This window comes from Actinia tenebrosa, unplaced genomic scaffold, assembly GCF_029948245.1.
Source record: "Actinia tenebrosa isolate PJP-AT-01 unplaced genomic scaffold, QUT_ActTen_1.0 PGA_scaffold6__47_contigs__length_16458017, whole genome shotgun sequence".
Taxonomy (NCBI): domain Eukaryota; kingdom Metazoa; phylum Cnidaria; class Anthozoa; order Actiniaria; family Actiniidae; genus Actinia; species Actinia tenebrosa.
The window spans coordinates 2,998,874-3,016,669 of record NW_028292583.1 but is presented as its reverse complement, the minus strand read 5'-3'; the positions used below and the strand labels follow the sequence as shown (position 1 = coordinate 3,016,669).

At 36.8% G+C, this 17,796-nt stretch overlaps 2 protein-coding genes across 2 annotated transcripts; both read left to right on the top strand.

Moving 5' to 3' along the window:
• The first annotated feature begins 3,378 nt into the window (after positions 1 to 3,378).
• On the top strand, positions 3,379 to 11,053 carry LOC116304648 (uncharacterized). The gene is made up of 10 exons (XM_089039326.1): positions 3,379 to 4,081; positions 4,243 to 4,612; positions 5,391 to 5,644; positions 6,099 to 6,371; positions 6,531 to 6,698; positions 7,165 to 7,425; positions 7,746 to 7,967; positions 8,352 to 8,556; positions 8,760 to 8,984; positions 9,247 to 11,053. Exons 1-10 carry the CDS (start codon positions 3,911 to 3,913, stop codon positions 9,471 to 9,473), a joined length of 2,376 nt encoding a protein of 791 aa, XP_088895452.1. The 5' UTR covers positions 3,379 to 3,910; the 3' UTR covers positions 9,474 to 11,053.
• Positions 10,796 to 17,283, top strand: LOC148905851 (uncharacterized). The gene is made up of 5 exons (XM_089038897.1): positions 10,796 to 10,832; positions 11,312 to 11,512; positions 12,824 to 13,003; positions 14,284 to 14,514; positions 15,405 to 17,283. Exons 1-5 carry the CDS (start codon positions 10,796 to 10,798, stop codon positions 15,743 to 15,745), a joined length of 990 nt encoding a protein of 329 aa, XP_088895023.1. The 3' UTR covers positions 15,746 to 17,283.
• Positions 17,284 to 17,796: the final 513 nt, after the last annotated feature.

The window sequence follows — 17,796 nt, the reverse complement described above, 5'->3', positions numbered from 1 at the left end:
AGGGATACCACTTTTGATTCACAGTTGCTCTCAGTGCTTCTCAGGGTAGAAAGATGAAGGCTTACGTTTAAACATCACTCTGACTATCTAGCCTTCAACGTCAATGTTAGCCCTTTCTTTTTGACCCAACTCCTCTAAAACTTATTCTATTATCTTTAAAAGTTTAGGTGTTTCATCAATATATCATGCTGTATGGTAACTGATAAGCCTCGGATGTTCTAGAACAATTATTGTACCTCACAAATTCATGGTGCCCGTTCTCTTAATTAGTATAGTTTGTTGCTTCTCCGGGATCTAGTGTCTCTCTCAGATCGGCCTTGATCTTACTGCAATCATCGCACTTGCTGAATCGGTTTTCCTTCCTTCAAAATAAAAATATAGACAAAGCAGAGTCAATATAACTGAATGCAACTACACAAAAAAAGAAAGAACTAAACAGAACAAAAAATAGATAAAACCTCAAACAAAATAAATGAATAAGGCAAATGAAATAACATCATACAATGACATAAACAAAGCAAAAAACGGGATAGCTTTCGTTTGTTATAATAAAAACGTTAACAATGTGCCTGAAATTGAAATTTCTGCAATTACCCGAAACTTACAATACAACTTAACATGCCATGCAAAATAATTAAGTAATTATAGTAAGACTTTAGTTTCCTTTGGAATTTTAATATTTGGGAAATACTTTGTCCAAAGATTGTTGAATGTTGTCTTGGTGCAACAAGGCTGTCCCTGGGATGCCAACATCAACTCCATTTCCTCGTAAATGTCATATTTCCTTATGTTTGAGGGGAGATGCATAACATTTCCGTTGGGTATGTGCTCGCACATTTGTTCGAAATATGATTTTAAATAATTGAGTGCCAACTCACTGGACAATGACAGCCTTAAGGCCCCTGTGTTTCCATGAATTCCACTTCGTCGATTTTCATCAAGGAACTGCTTTTTCAGTTGAAAAAACTTTCGCCTTGTAATTCCTAAGACATTCAGCCAACAGTTGATACAAAACTTTGACGCCACATATAGAATGAACGAAATTATCTTCTTCTTCTTTCGGCCGATTGGAGCTCAACCAGTCCAAAATATATTGTCGTTGCTTGGCGTGACGCCCAAAATTCCTAATAAACGCATGTCGTGTTTCCGTGATTTGAGACAGAGAAAATTTTTTGATGCAGTTATTTTGCAGCAGTATTTGGTCATAACTTCCTCGGGGCTCACAATAGTTGAAACGCTTCAAAACCTAAAAAAAAAAAAACCAGCAAGAAATCGGACCTTAAAAATAGCCAGTAAATCATGAACAAGTCAAAGATAAGCGGGCCGATCACTGATTTTAGTATTAAAGCTATAACGACACTGTCCATTCCAACAAATCATAATTTCGTCATTCTAGATATATTTTGAAAACATGAATAGATTTTACATAACCCAAAAAATGATTTTTTGCCACCTGATCATTTCAAATTTCAGGCTGGGAAATTTCTACTTTTCAAGGCTTTAAACGTTTGAAAAAAAAGCAATACCGTAGAGTTTTAAAGTTTTTGTAGGTTGTATTCTTAAGGTTCAGCATATTTGAAAAAAATTCACACATGGTTTCAACAGTCGCACCTAGTTGTTTGCCAGGCAAAGATTTTCAAAAATGTTGGTTTCTTAAAGCCGGATATGAAAATCTATATGATTGTTGTTGGGGCCGCATGCACTGGCACATTTCATCATAAGTGACAGTTAATTAAACAAGATGCAACATACATTTAGCGCCAAACTTTTAAGACAGAAATAAAAAATGTTATAACACCAAAAATAATTTTTGAATTCATAACTTCAACTAAATATCTTAATACCAAAAATAGCATCAAAGATACAGTTTTTGGTGGTTTTAGTGTAAAGTGTTTAATCACACAAACAAAACCAATCTTTCAACATTGACAGGCAGATAACTTTGACAACAATCAAAATACTCAAAGTACCCTGCGGCTTCTTGGGATGTATTCTTAACCACAAAAATCCTTACTGTTATTCAATTATTTTATTACTAGTAAAAACGCTAGTGTGAACGCACCGCAATTTGATCAGTCTAAGGACAGCTGAAGGCCGAGTTTGAGTTTGTAAGGGATTTTAGTTGTTCTGTTTTTTTCCTCTCCATCTTTAATTTGACAGGCGCTGACAGAGTTCCTTCTCGAACGCTGTTCATTGGCTCGTTTGTAAAGAAATGAAGAAAATGTATTAAAAAAATATTTGCTAACTGCGAATGAAATAATGCAAAAAATAAGCATATGAACAAGCTATAAATAACACAGAAATGATTGAGCTTTTGACGTCGAAAATATGAAACAACTTTAATTAAAAACCTCTACGTCATTGCTAGTTTAAACGTTTTCGAATCGAAGACTTGAAATATGACTACTTCAAATGTGTGGGAGCTTGTAACAAAGCAAAAAAACAGGATTTCTTCAAAAACCAAGTCTATTTTTATAACATTGGCAGCATAATTAACTATGTTGGCAGCAATCAGTGGAGACCGAATTTCCAAAACAATATGTTATTATGGTACTACTAAAAAATTAAATTAAATTAACTAAATTAAGTTTTCTGCCGTTTGAAATAAATAAGGAAATAATCATGAGACAGCAAAACGAGTAACGCGCCTCAAAGCAGTGACAATAACTCTCTGTATTAAAGGTGATAACCAATAATAAACTTATCAAGGATCTAATTTGAAGTAGCTAGCTTACCTCGTGATGAAATCTTGCAATGCTGTTCTTGTTCTTGAGGTACCAAAGATTCCTGGCGTTTGTTATATTGATCATTGTCAGAGCAGTTATCTTCGTCATGTTCCATGGATGTATCTTCAATATCCAGATTGAACGAAAATTCTCCCTCGACACTATCATCGCTGGAGATTTCGCACTCTTCAACAATTCGCATTTTCGCTTGTGCGTAAATTGCCTCTGAAAAGTCCCCCTCGACATCGCTTTCATTCAGGTTATCGTTTAGCTCTCCCGCCTCGCAAATTTCTCCTTCGTTCCCTGAAGTTTGCTCGGGAATTTCAATTTCAAATGATAACTCTTCGTCATCGCGTTGAGCATGCCACAAATATTTTGGCTGGTTCCTCTGTGCAGGTCGAGGCGTTAAAGTATAAATTGGAATGTTTTCTGCAATGGGAATGTCCTCGCGAAGATCTCTTATTGTAAAACCTCTAAATGATTCCTCTTCATCGCTATCACTGTATTCCATGATTTGCGTTCGTGAGTGCTCTGGCTCGCCTATTACCAATGGCAGCCTGGACAATTTGGGCGGGAATTTCAACAGTCAACGAATTATCATCAATATGATGACCTAGCATTTCCGGATACCAGAAATCCCTTGGAAAATACGATACGTCAAAAAAAAAAAAAAACGACCCGCCCATGACATTCACAGTATACCAAAGAGCTTGGTTCTTCTGTCTTCCAAGACAAATTGACCAATCAGATTGCTTTCTAAGACTAATTCCGGAAACCACATGCTGTGAGCTCTGGCAATTGAGCAATACCACTACAAGACTGGCCTTGTATTTGAAAGTCTCTCATTTGATGCGAAAGTTTAACCACGACTATTGTCAAAGCTCACTCAAAATCTCATCTATTAGCGATCAAAAATTACTTCTTTACGAAAAGTAAGTGGAATATTTAATTACATGTAATTGCTATAGCTAATTTCAGTTATTGAACCGGCATGAGCAGCTACGCAGGCTATATCACAGTACGAACAATTTTTAATAATTTGAGTCACCGTGCTCAAAACTCACGCTGGTGTTTTGAAAGTCCGAAACTTTAGTTTCAACGTATAAACTTATGGTGATTCAAATTATCTATTACATCAAAGTATGTTTTATTAATCCGGTGAATTTCCTAGATTATATCTCGATATGGCAAATAATAACTCACAAGAAAGAGGCCCACGTGGTAACTGGTCAGTGAAAGATGTCGATGGTTTCCTGTTCATCCAAGTTAATGGAATACGCGCAAAAACAAGGGCCAAACACTTGACTGAAGAAGTTTTAACTGTCTCTGCACACAAAAATGGCAAAGACATTTCGGTAAGATCAGATTGCAAGTTTCTCGTGTATGTTGAAAATATGTATCATTAAAGTTGTACGGAAACCGGTCTACTCCCGGGGTCTACTCAAACGAGCATGTGAACCCAATTCTTCCAAACACTTTAGATTTTATATTCATTTAAGAATCTTTTTCGTTGCAGATAACGGTGAAAAATTCGTTATCTGTCACCGGAAAAACTACGATGATTTTTGAAATCGGCGATTTTCAAGCAGGAAATGGGCCGTTGAGCAGCCCAAATATAAAAGCTCAAGAGTTCGAGAACTCCTGGAAAAGATGGAAAACATTGAAAGAAAAAGCAATAGAAGAGTCAGACCCAAGATTGCCACTGTTACATGACTCGAGCGGAGAGGATGACGAGAGCGAAAATGAGGTTTTACCACAGACCTCAAAAAAGTCTTCCAAGATAAAGAAAAGGAACACTGATGAAGAGGAACTGGATCTACAGTCCCCGGGGAAGAAGCTCAAACGGGCCACAACATTGGACCAGGAAATTTCAGCTCACCACATAGGTAAAACTACATTCATATAATTTAGACTCGTTTTACATTTGCTTCGGTGTTTCTACTCGGATATTTTTATAAACGCTAAACATGACTTGTTAATTTACAATTTCATTTGCTGATAGTTCACAAACATTGGCCAGATAGATCGTTAGGTCAAAAGAAATGTTTTCACTAAAAAAAAGACAAAACATTTTAGTTGTTTGAAAGGATCTGCCAAACAGGAGTTATGACGTGGTTGGGGTAATGTGATATGTAGTATAGTATACAATTGTTATAAAAACACAACCAAAGGAATGTGCTAATGAAAACGCATCCACGGTAAACAAATCTGCCTAAATCTAACATACTAATAGAGTTCTTTTAGTCTCACTGTTGAATAGGTGACGTCAACTAAATTAGATAAGTTATTTACTATTTTCGAGGTGACGTCACCTAAATTTGAAACTACGAGTAAACAGCTACTCGTGAGATCAGGGGGAGAAACGATGATAGAAATTAATGTCTATTCACTCATTCTCTGGTAAAACAACCCCCCGGATTAGCATGACCGTTATTTGGCGCGCTTTTACTATTTTAGGTGACGTCAACTAAATAGTTATCTAAGTTAGATACATTTATCTAACTATTCAACAGTGAGACTAAAAGCACTCTAGTAATCATAGACAGAAGCTCTTTTGTTTTCGGCTCCAACTTGCGAACAGTGGTTTTTTCTTAAATAAACGCTTCTGTATAATAATTAAATATATTTCTTATTATTATTCATTGCTTCTTTTTCTCCTGACAGGCATGTTCCGTTTGGATGTTGATCGTCTCAAAGATCCCCCCCAGAGATGGCTGGACCGACCACTTAATGAGGAACATGTTGAGTATTTGGCTCAGTCCATCCAAGCTGAACCATTAAGCTTCACCCACGACCAACAACCATGGGTGGCAGTTGCAGATATTTCGCGTGACGACGTGTTAAGAAACAAAAATCTCGTCAAGGGCTGCAATATAACTGTGATCGGAGGATTACATAGGAAGGCAGCATTTGCCAAGGTAAAGAAACTGTTGTTTGAAAACGTTTTTATAAGTGTTGTTTCTTTGGTTGAAGCATGATCAGAAATCTTGAAAAACGACGAAATCTAGAATTTTTCAAAGCAAAGTCAACCTAAAAATGAATCATACGTAAATTTGGAAAATGAATCATGAATTATTTAAAAAAATGTACAAGGCTTTGTTTTTGCCCAAAGTCCAAACAGTTTGGATTTTTATTTTATAAATTGAATGTTCCATCTCTAAACTACTCTGTGTTTTTGAGTCTTTTACTCATTTTTCACGGCTGGTATGTATTTTTACTCCACTCATTTTTTACTAGTCTCTGATGAATTTTGTTGGTCATTTGAGAAGTTTATATAATCTACTACCCTGCGAGTAGAGGACCTGCACGCACCTATGATGAATGAACATCTTCTCGAACATATTTTCACCAAACTAAATTGCTTTTATTTAGGTGTGTTCGACTAATGAAAACCACCGCCAATCGTTGAAGCAGGTTTTTGTGTCATTGTATGGAAATACAATGACAGATGAGCAAATAAAACGTGTGGCGGCAAGCCATAATCTCAACAATAAGGCAAGCAGGACGACGACATGGGTAGACCGGGTGGAGGCCTGTCGTAACTGGAGGTACCAGATGGAGCGCCTCCCATTAAATGGACCCACGCCCCCATCCACAACGGAGTGGCGAGATTCTTGTAAGAGGATGTTCGTGGAAAGTGGAAAGGTACTATATTCGTAAACATGCTAGCTTATGTGGACCATTCCCGAATTTGAATGCCTAAAACCCTAACGAAAACGAATTGATATCAGTTGTAAAAGCTAACTATCCATATATGAATTTGCAAAATAATGGTCTTTGCTTAATAAAACTTTTTACCCACAGAGCCCGACAACGCTAGAACCAACCCTACAAGCAGCTCTTTTGGAAAAGCCAGTTTGGGATTTATTTGTCATGATTGCCAAAAAGCACGCCAAGGGCGAACTTAAGGACCAGCATACAAAACAGAAGCGAAGAAGAATGAGAAAAAAACAAGAAATTACTCAGAACCAAGTAAATATATAATGAATAAAATGACAAACATAAATGAATCATGTATATAAATGTTTTATAAAAAACGAAGCCAACGCAAGGTGGTTAAAAGAGCGTTGAAAATATGCGTTACGGCTCTTTCGAAACTGGAGCGGGAATCCACCTTAAAGGCATCAATTCAAAGGCAAAAGATAAATGAAGCTGAACACTTTTTCTTACGTACTTCAACCTTTCGGCAATAAATGAGGTGAAAATGAGAAATAACCTTACATTTGCTATTATATTTTTCTGAAGTTTCAGGACTAATAGTGTTTATGTTAACATACATATCCTTCTTTACTCAGACGAATTATTTACTTTCTTTTTCTTCTTCGGTTGCCTACATCCAGAAAAGCTTGGTCACTCAACGTTATTTCAGCAATCAGCTGCTTTGTTAGAACTGTACCTGGCGCAATTCTGATGATCTTCTGTTTCAATTTTGTTTCAGCTGGGGATGCCTCTGCAAGGAATAAGTCTTAACTCGAAGTTGACTTTGTTGAGGGCGGTGGTGAATGAGGAACTATCCCTCAAAGAGTTAGCCACCAAAGCAGCTCACATAAAAAGCAAGCGCAACATTATAGAAGCGTTTATGAAGTACACAGGTGTAGATTCCTGGGATGACCTCAAAGCGCAATTTCCAGAGCACACCAGAGAAGAACAAATTTCACAATTTGTTCATCTCAAATTCCGTCCACAAAACTTGCCACAGGTGAGTGTACGGTTCATTAGCACCGGACATAGTGTATTACCACTTCAAAGCTATGCATGTGCTTCAAAGTTGTTCTTTAAGAGACAGTTGAATAAAGTTGTAATTTAAATCATCGTTGAGGTTTGCCACGTATACTGGGGCTCGGGCGTTAGTCCTTTATCGGAATGTCAGTTTGATCAACAATGCTCGAAATATGTTCTCCTTTTGTTTAAACGTTCTATGGTGTACTGATAATTTTTATCTAGTCAAATCTGGAATATCCCCCTTAAATACTGGCAGGTTGTCGACACATTTTTAATGTATATATATTTATCTTGCAGGAATTGAAAGACTTTTTTCAGAGAGCCGTCATCTACAGAGAAAGTCAAAATGAGGGGAGAAAAAGGAGTCAAAGCGTCGTAGAGATGGAGGGCCTCTATGTTTTTTCTAATGGGGAGACCATAGCGGCTAAAGGGACGTACGAGGCTCCAGGGATCGTAGAAGTAAGATCGGCCTTTCCGATAATAAACGGATTTGAACTGGTTATTGCCAGAGCACCCAAGGTAGGTAGAACGTAGTGTGCGGCTGATAGTAATGCTGGTGTTTGCCCCTCTTTCCTTTTTCCGTTTATCTCTTATTTCTTTTTGTTCGTACTTTTCTTTCTATGTCTTTTCCTTTTCCTCTATGAGTTCCTTTTTGTCGTTTTTCTCTTTCCGAATTATTGTCTTGGATCTCTTTGTTTAATTTTCATGTTCTTTTTCAAACGTGTTTTCATTTATTGTCATTTTCCTTATTTCCCCTCTTTCTCCTTTTGTCTTTTGCAAGCCATACGTTTACTCGCGATATTGGAGCCTTCATACCCCGAAGTTAAATACAGACACATATATTGGCAGGGATCTATAACGTACCAAATGTTTTGACATTCGGTTTTTTAATCAATATTGCAGGGCTTCACTCCAGAGGATTTGAAGATTTTTCTAATAAATATTCATAGCATAAACATTGAGAGGATGGACCACTACAATGTGGTCCTACTTGTTGAAGATAAATGGAAAAGTCAGCAGCCGCTCGAGGATGTGCTGAAAAACAAAATGATTCCAGACGGCTTTCAGCAGCTGTTCTGGAATGATACTAAGCATGTGTCGCTAAAAGGTGAGCTTTTACTTTCTTTTCTTTTTTTCTCTTTACAAAGCTTTTTTTCACCTGCGATAAATTTAACAATTGGTTCAGAATTTTACTAGTATCAAATTTAGTAAACGTGTTTTATGCAGTAAGAACAGTTCAATGTGATTATCACTTCTGAGCGGTCCCGGATTGCACGTGTTTACTGATTGAAAATGTAATTTATTCTGTAGGACGCAAGATTCCAAATAGACTAAAGTCTATTATTGTTGGCCATTGGACTGACAGTGGTTCCATGAAAGCAGGAAGTTTCCACTTTGACTCTTGTGATAAGATAACAAATGTTTTCTCACACGAAGGAGAAATGGAGGGTGAATACCCAAGAGAATTATTCGAGTTTCTGTTGAGACATTTCTCGAACCCAGAGGCTTGGGTTTATGGTCTCAACGTAACACCTGGTGAGTTATTACGTATCCATGGAGCAGTGCTTTCACGGACTGAATATCGTTCGCTTTTTGCCATATCTCATTATTTTCCCAGAATCCATGAGTTAAAAATCATTAAAATAGTTCCTTTGGGAATCAAAAGACAATGAAACATTTGTGAAATGGTTGCAAAGAAGAACTAGTAACTACAAAAAAAGTGATTTTACCCTATGATAAGTAGACGTTTGTATCACTACTCTATTTTAATCATTTTGTCTGTTTTTCTCATACTAAGGGTCGTTTGTTCGTGCTTGCATGGAACTTGGGCGGAAATGTCTCAACGTAAGTGACGATCCACGTTCGGATTCGCGCCTAATTCAAAAGGGTCTTACACGCAAAGATACCGAAGATATCGTGGAGGACAGCGAACTAGAAGAGGAAGAGGAGAAGAATGAGGAGGAAGATTCAACGCAAGACCAGGAAACCCCACAGGAAGATCCAAACAGCCAAATCGTGTATTAGTAATGAGTAGAGCCTTTAATGTGCTGACACACGGTGCAACATTGCACGCAACATTGCAAGCAACAAATTTGAATCAGGGTGACACACATTGCAACAAAATCACGCAACATCGCTTGTATCAGCCTGCTATGTTAAGATATTTGGTCAGCAGTTATAAATTTGGTGCAAGCTGATTGGCTGGAAATTTCAAAATGTTGCAGGAAATGTTTCAATTTCCATATGATGAAATTGCACTGTTGCATGAGTAGAGCGTGATTCAACTTCAGATTTGTTGCATGCAACAAGTTTGGGGTAGACACGCGGTGCTACAGTCCGGTTTCGTGCAATTTTGCACCGTGTGTCAGCACCTTTACATTTAACCCATGAAACAGGTAGTGAGATTCTACACACAACCACATAGTAACATTATATGTCATGGAATATTTATAAAATTTCAGATTTATTTTCTAGTACCCATTCTCCTCTCGGATTTCAATATGGCAGTCGTGTTCTTCTTAGCCAATTATATCTGGACACGACAAAGACAATAGTTTTACATCTCGTCAACACAATTGAGTTACTAAAAATGTTTGAACATCAATTTCAAGTAATTTTCTATCTTGAGCGTAAGTTAATATGCTAAGTTTAAACATAAATTTTCAAAAATTAATATTACCTTGCAAATGCATGTTGCATTTGATTCGTTTCGGCTCTCATGCACGCATGATTCTATGTCGCTCTAAGTGAATATTTGCTTTGTTTGAACAAAAATTCATTTCGTGCTTTAATATGAACGAGGAGTTTGTGTGGGTATGCTCACCGCGATTTCTATCGTGATTTTGAAGTAAATCATAGCAAAAATCTCTCGTGTGAATGAGGGACCTTTACCTAGCTTGTTACAGTTTACAGTTTAGCATGAATATATGTCATTTTATGATTCATTTATTGGAACATAAATTGAAACCGTTTTTGGATTCGTTATTGAGATTGAACGTAAATGTATGTCACACTAGGATTCATAGCTACTGTATAGATGGGCATAAATGTATGTCACTCTAAGATTCATAGCTACTGTATAGATGGGCATAAATTTATGTCACTCTAAGATTCATAGCTACTGTATGGATGGGCATAAATTTATGTCACACTAGGATTCATAGCTACTGTATAGATGGGCATAAATTTATGTCACTCTAAGATTCATAGCTACTGTATGGATGGGCATAAATTTGTCATTCATATATTTAAGATATAAAGTAATATGCCAACCATTATGGTCAAAAGTTTTAATTCAAAATCTGGAAAATCTCAAGTTAAAATGTGGAGTTATGTATTTCTTTAAAATGTATGATGTTAGTTTAAATCAGCTCAAGATGAGCAGTATCTACTTCAAACAAAATGCCGAAATTGTGAGCAAACAAGTTAGAAAATATCCTTAATTTGTATTTTGAATAGGTACACCTTCTTTAGGACTTTAGTGCAAAAGTTCCTCCTTTGAAAAAGTTGTGCTGTGCAATTTTTAAATAAACATCTATTTATGTACGATAAATGTGAAATCGTATCAGGCTATCAACTGAAATAAATGAAATGTTCAAAAATAATCATTCTCATTGATTCCTATGACTCCTTCAGCAATTAATCTTAGATTTATACAGAATCGCCTGCAAGCTATTTTGCTGGGATTGCAGTAAATATGTTAGAACTTACATTTTTGCCAAAAGGGCTCTTTTTTTTTTTGCAAGTATGTTAAATATGCACCTAATTGGACATTTTAGTAAAAAAAGCAGAAAAAGTGCAAAAGTGCAAATATAGCTTTCAACTTGTTTAATTTGACTTACTATTTATTCCAATTTATAAAGACTCTTGTGGGAATTTTCTTAAAAGCGGTACCAACTATGGCACCATTTCATCTGCAAATTGGCCAAATAACTACTACGCCACTGGTGGTAGCTGCTATTGGTCAATTCAGGTCGGCAAATCCAAAAGTGTCAAGATTGCTTTTATGGATTTTGACCTACCATCTGATTTTGGATGTGATGATGTAAAAATCAAGATCAAAGGTAAATATTGTGCTTTTAAAATACTGGTAACATTCATAGCTGGTTTGCTAGTGCAAGTAATTATTGAGATAATCATATATATCTGTTACAGTCAAACCAGGTCTACCATACCCCCTATAATTCATTATTCATTCAATTATATGATTATTTGAACCATTATTTTGTTTCAATAATGCATTAGTCCATTTGAAAAGATCTAACAGAATATTCAAAATATTATTGGATTTTCATACTGCTGGAAATGGCTAATTTACCTTTCTAACAGAACAAGTTGACACCATTAAATTATGGGGTACAGTATGTTGCCCAGTATATCACGCCACTTCGTATAGGAAATTGCACAATCTCATGTACAATTCAGAATTTATGGGTATGAATTTATGGGGACAAGCCTTTAGGCGAGTTCAATTTGAGAACTTTCAAAACCACAAGTATCTATAAATTCCAAAACTGCTGTACAAGAAGATTGTGCGATTTTTTCTCATAGAACACTCAAAACAAATTTGACCAACTTAATTGGGACTCTACAGAGTACGATTTGGGGTTTAATTGTACTCCTCTTTTCCAATCAGATAGGAGTGATTTTGTTTAGTGTATAGGTGATAGGACTACTTTGTGCTGTCCAATTTGGAAATAATTGGATGAAAAATATTCCAAGGACTGAAAAAAAAATTGGAAGAGGCCGATAGGCTGGTTAAAATACAAGATCCACCTCTGGCTTGGCCTCCCTGGCCCCTTCCCTATAACTATAGACCTGCTAAGCCCTGTTAAGTGTGACATGCATTTATACTTGTATGATATGTACTGCTACAGTGTGATGTGTGTGACCACATATTCGCATACTTCTATGCTAAGTTTTTTTGCTGGAAAATAAGCTTTTACCCACCTTATTTGGTAAAACCAAGCCAGCTTTGCATTGAAATTTGCCAGTTTAACTTACATGCACAAAAGCCAGTGCATAAAAGCATGCAAATGCATTATTGTGTAGTTCCAAAAATTATCCATACCCCCATAACGGAGGAATTTTTTTAAGACACCCCTCTACCCCCCGGAAATTCCAACTTTCATCTTACAAACTCTGTAATTTTTGTTTTTTTCTGACCAATTCCCCCCCTCCACTCTTTGGAAATTCCAAATTCCTCTTTGGGGAGGGTATGGACAATTTCTGGAACTAAACATTGTCAGTCACATATTTGCACACCATACTGTTTAATGTCATTGTCACAACGTTGTCATGGTGATTATTTTTTGGGTGAAGATCCTCACTTAAAATTTTGTTTAATTTAACACATGATGATTATATATTTTTAGCTGATGATGATGATAAGTCATACAATAGAGCAGATGAGACTGTAATGGACAGTAGGTGTGGCAGAAGGAAACCTTTCACTGTCACCTCCTCTGAAGAAAGGGTGTACATCAGGTTTAAAACAGGATCCAGAAATGTCAATCACAGGGGATTTATTTTAGGATATGTGCTTTATGAACCAAGTATGTACCAGTCTTTTTTGCTGTTGTTATATTTATACCTAAATCACCAAGGGTGCACTCTAGAGTCTTGGGTTTGATTACTTCACTCAGCATTATATCAAATAAGCCTGAAGCGAGATGACGTTTTACCCCCTATCTCTAGACCATAATCCTTTTCACACTGCTTTTGTTTTTTAATTATGACTATTGTTTCTGTATTCTCTAAGGAATCAAAAATTTTAATATGAAAGAATTTTAAAAACTTATTATGGTATAGAGTCAGGGGTAAAACGTCATCTCGCTTCAGGCTTATTAGAGTTCTCTCCCTTGATTCAGGGGTTTTTTCCCATTTCAGGAGATACACAGGCATCCCATTAACAGTGTCCCTAGGTTCACTACAGGGATTACCGTACCCTAGATATAAAAAAAAGTTTCATTCCATTTCATTTTTCATCTCTCCATATTTAAAACCTGTGAATTAGAAGTATTTTAGAGTATCAAATGGTGCATAAACATATATGCCCTATCCCTACACACAGTGGCAGAACCAGAATGATTTCAGGTGGAGTAACTGTTACCAAGAAAGGTAACACAAAAGCAAGGCTTTCTTTTTAGGTATCACCTTATCCCCTTTTTTCTTATATATTTTTTCAACTGCAAAGGATGGTGACTACTCACTCCGCCTCCCCTCCACTGGATCTGCCCTCAACACATTTTTCATTTTACATGTCCCTCAAAGCATAAATCTGGAAACATAATCTTGTATGTTTTTGTTCCACTAGTATTGTTAATCAGTTGTTATATGATGTTGACCGTGCACAGAGAAGGAAAATTCGTTCTGTTTTTCATAGGGAATGTAGAAGGTTTTTGAAATATTGATCTACTTAGTTTGTGGTCATTGAATGCAATTTTTCACTTTCAAAATGTTCATACACTAAAACAATAAAGAAAACCATATTTTAGCCATACTTGCTTTGGTTCATTGTGCACAGTCAGTATCACATGATAAAACCTTTCAACGTTGCTTGCCAAACAATAGCTTTTTTTCTATGAAGTTTCCAAACCAACCCTCTCTATTAGCTATGCTCAAACTAAATTATTCCACATAGTTCTGATAAAATGGACTGACTTTGCATAAAACGTTTTGTCTCAAGAATTGCATGGACCCAGGCTAGAAACCTGGGCCATCATTAATTAGTTGTTCTCAGTAGCAAAACCTTTTGGTACAAGAAAAAAGGGACGTAATATGAAATTGGCAATCATTTAACTGTATGTAATATTGTTTACGCTCCACTATATAGGTATCCATGATACAGGGTCACAAGTTGCCATCATTGTCATCAGTATCATCATTGTCATAGTTGTCATTGGTTGTGTAGTCTTCTGTTACATTAGAAGACGCCGTGCAGCAGAAAGGTATCATCAGGCTCCAGCTGCAGTACCCATGGCTCCTGCAAGTTATCCTACTCAGCCAGCAACAATACCTCCGCCATCATATGGACACGCAACAGCAGGTCCATATCCTCCACCAGGTAACTTAACCATATATTCAATATTCTTGAAAAATCGAGCACCCTTTCTACGCGTGTATAATAGAAGGCACTTACAATAATAAGAGGTTAGTATGAAGTGTGTGCACTGAGGATGATCACTGCCAGGGTTTCTTTAACCCTCAGTGGTTCTTTTATGTCTCTCCAATATTGGTTAGTTATAATGAAGTGTGGAGAGGTGGGACCGTCATTTAAAGTGGTCATCCAAGCCACTTGAAAGTCTAACCATTTGCAGATGTAATTACAAAGGCAGCGCTTTTTCCTCAGTAATTTTAAAATTTTGAGTGTAGGTCCAGCTGGGACTCAAACGACCTCCTGCACAAAAGTCCAGGGCAGCTTTCACTCATAAAATTATCTGGCTGTAATACACAACTAGCAGTGTAATAAGCTCTATGTATAAGTTCTGTTGTCATGAAGGAAATCTTGTTAATCATGAATTGTGTAGCAAAAAAAATTGCATTTCACAAAAGCTGATGTACTTGCAATTACCCAGTAAAGGATTTTTTTTAATTAGAAATAATTTATTTAAGAAAAAAAAGATTAAATTGTGTACCTATATTTAATTAGTATATGCAATAGGACGCCATACTGTCCAATTAAGAAATAATTGGACGAGGAAAATTCCGAGGACTGACAAAATTGGATGAGGCCGTAGACCGAGTCCAATTTGGCAGTCAGAAGAATTTTTCGAGTCTAATTATTTCTTGATTGGGGAGCATGAAATCCCATTACCTACTAATTATATAGCTGCCTAATTAATCCCATATCAGCATGACCTGTCCAATTAAGAAAATAATTGGACAGTTACCTATAGGGGATTAATGAGAAGCTGTATAATTAAGAATATAATTTGAATATTCATTATTTCTCAGGCTCTCAACCTCCACCAGGACAGTCTCCTTACCCTCCACCAGGACAGTCTCCTTACCCTCCACCAGGACAGTCTCCTTACCCTCCACCTGGACAGTCTCCTTATCCACCACCTGGACAGTCTCCTTACCCACCACCTGGAGGACAGCCTTACCCACCGCCTGGAGGACATCCTAACCCTCCACCCGGAGGACAGCCTTACCCACCACCAGGAGGACAGCCTTACCCTCCACCCGGAGGACAGCCTTACCCTCCACAAGGTGCTCCACCCCCTTATCCTCCACCGGGACAAGGCCAGCCTTACCCCCCTCCAGGTCAGGAGAAATCCTATCCACCAATGTAAATGACTGCTGCAGTTGTAGTTGCATTATGTACAATGGATATTATTTGAATATATAACTATCAATGAAATATCTTTTTTTCTCTATCACTTAAAAGTAATATCTTCACATGTAAAGATTTTATATGATATAGAACTTCACATGTGAAAATAACACCATTAGTAAGAGTTTTTAGGAATCGCGTTCAATGGTAAAAATCCACCAAAATGTTATATTTCATCGATAATTATGAAGTACACCTTTGGCATAATTGTAATAATCGAATGCAGATAGTGTTTAGCCTCCATTGACTTGTGTGTTAAAAACAATAGAGGTTTTTCACGGCAGTCGTGTTTATGGACAGGAAAAATGCAATATTTTTGCATGAAAAGAAATTTTTGTTCCCAAATGAGAAAAAAATTGTTTTGCCCTCAAACATGGCTTCCATGACATTACATGAAAACTCTCTATTGATTTTTCTTTTACTCATCATCAGTAGTAATCATCATAGCTGGATGTGTGCTTATTTTTGACTAGTTGTTAGACATTTTTATAATGCCAACACAGAAAGCCTTGGCATTTACTTTTAGTATTGAATATTATAAAACCTAAGTTTGGGCTTTCTGTTACGTTAGCATTGTTTTTAGAGTGTAAGGCCGGCATCCTTCACTCACATCTTGTTATGTGTAGTAAATGCTAAGCTATCCCCAGTTTTTCAGGTGTACATGACCTGTTGGCCAGACTAACTGATTACACCCAGCATTTATTATTTATCCGTGATATGTCCAATGATTAGCCAAGTGTATGTTATATATATACTTACATTTATGATAATTTAGCGGGATTTTCTGTTCAAATATCTAATTGTTGAAGTTAGAGAATAAATCCTGGGAATAAGTTGTGGCAAGGTTTTAGCGATCTTTTGTGTGATTGGATCCGGAAATACGTCACAACTTATAAGCCGTAATAGGCTGGTGAACGGGAAAATTTTAGAATTGAAAATGCCGAATGAGTTAATGAACTTTTTATCATTATTTAATTAAACATCCGAACCTGTGTCTGCGAGATGCACGCTGAAATTTGTTTTTTTTCGCTGCCGCCAATCAAACCTAATCAGTCGGTACCTGTCATATTTTTGACTGGCGGCAGCAAAAACCAAGTTTGAGCTTGCCAATTAGAGACACAGAGATTGCATGCTTTTGAAAATTGCAGTAATATCTAAAAGTAAATTGTCTCCTTTTTACATAAATACATGCATGAGCTAATTATATCTCATTATCACAGAACTATGAGTGGGAAACCATACGGTACTGACTTAAAACAGGTACACGGTACGACATGCCGTAACCTTGGAATGGCTTTCCATTGTCTTGCAGTAATTCCTCCAATCACTATGAGTAATCACAGTATGGCTACGACGTTTTCAATCGTTTCCCACTCATATGTCAACTACTCTATTAATAACATGCAATTAAATCACTAAATTGTGGCATTGCAGTGCATTAAAAGATACCAAGCCGAGAAGCTAGAGTGTCAACAGTAAACCCGTAAGATTGACCAATTTGTCTAGAATTATTAGAATTGTTTGCACTCCAAGACCGAAGAGGCTTATGATTACAGTGAAATGTTCTGGGGAGAAATGACTTCTAGGATAAACTATTGCCGAAATGCAGAGTGTATTCAATAGGTACAGTGTGTTGCCCTAATTCCGGACAGTCCCTAATCTCGGACACTTTTCCTTTAAAACTCCAAAAAAAAAACACGAATATTGTAATTAGATAAAGTGACGCTACGGAATTAAGTATTTATGATTTTCCTTGTGTGACACAAATTGTGGGTTTCCTGTGGCTTTTTCGAGCGGGAAAATCGAATATTCCATAAAGGTAGGTAAATATTCTGTTTTCCAAAATACTCGTTTTTAACGTGCTTCGAATTAGAGGTCGAAGTTGAAAGTGCGCTTTCTTTGCAAATTGAAATCCTAAAACATAAATTTCTAGTAGGATTTAAAGTAAAACCACTGTGTTACACGGAGGTGGTAGGAAAACGTTCAAGGGTTTCTAGGAAGTGTAGGAGA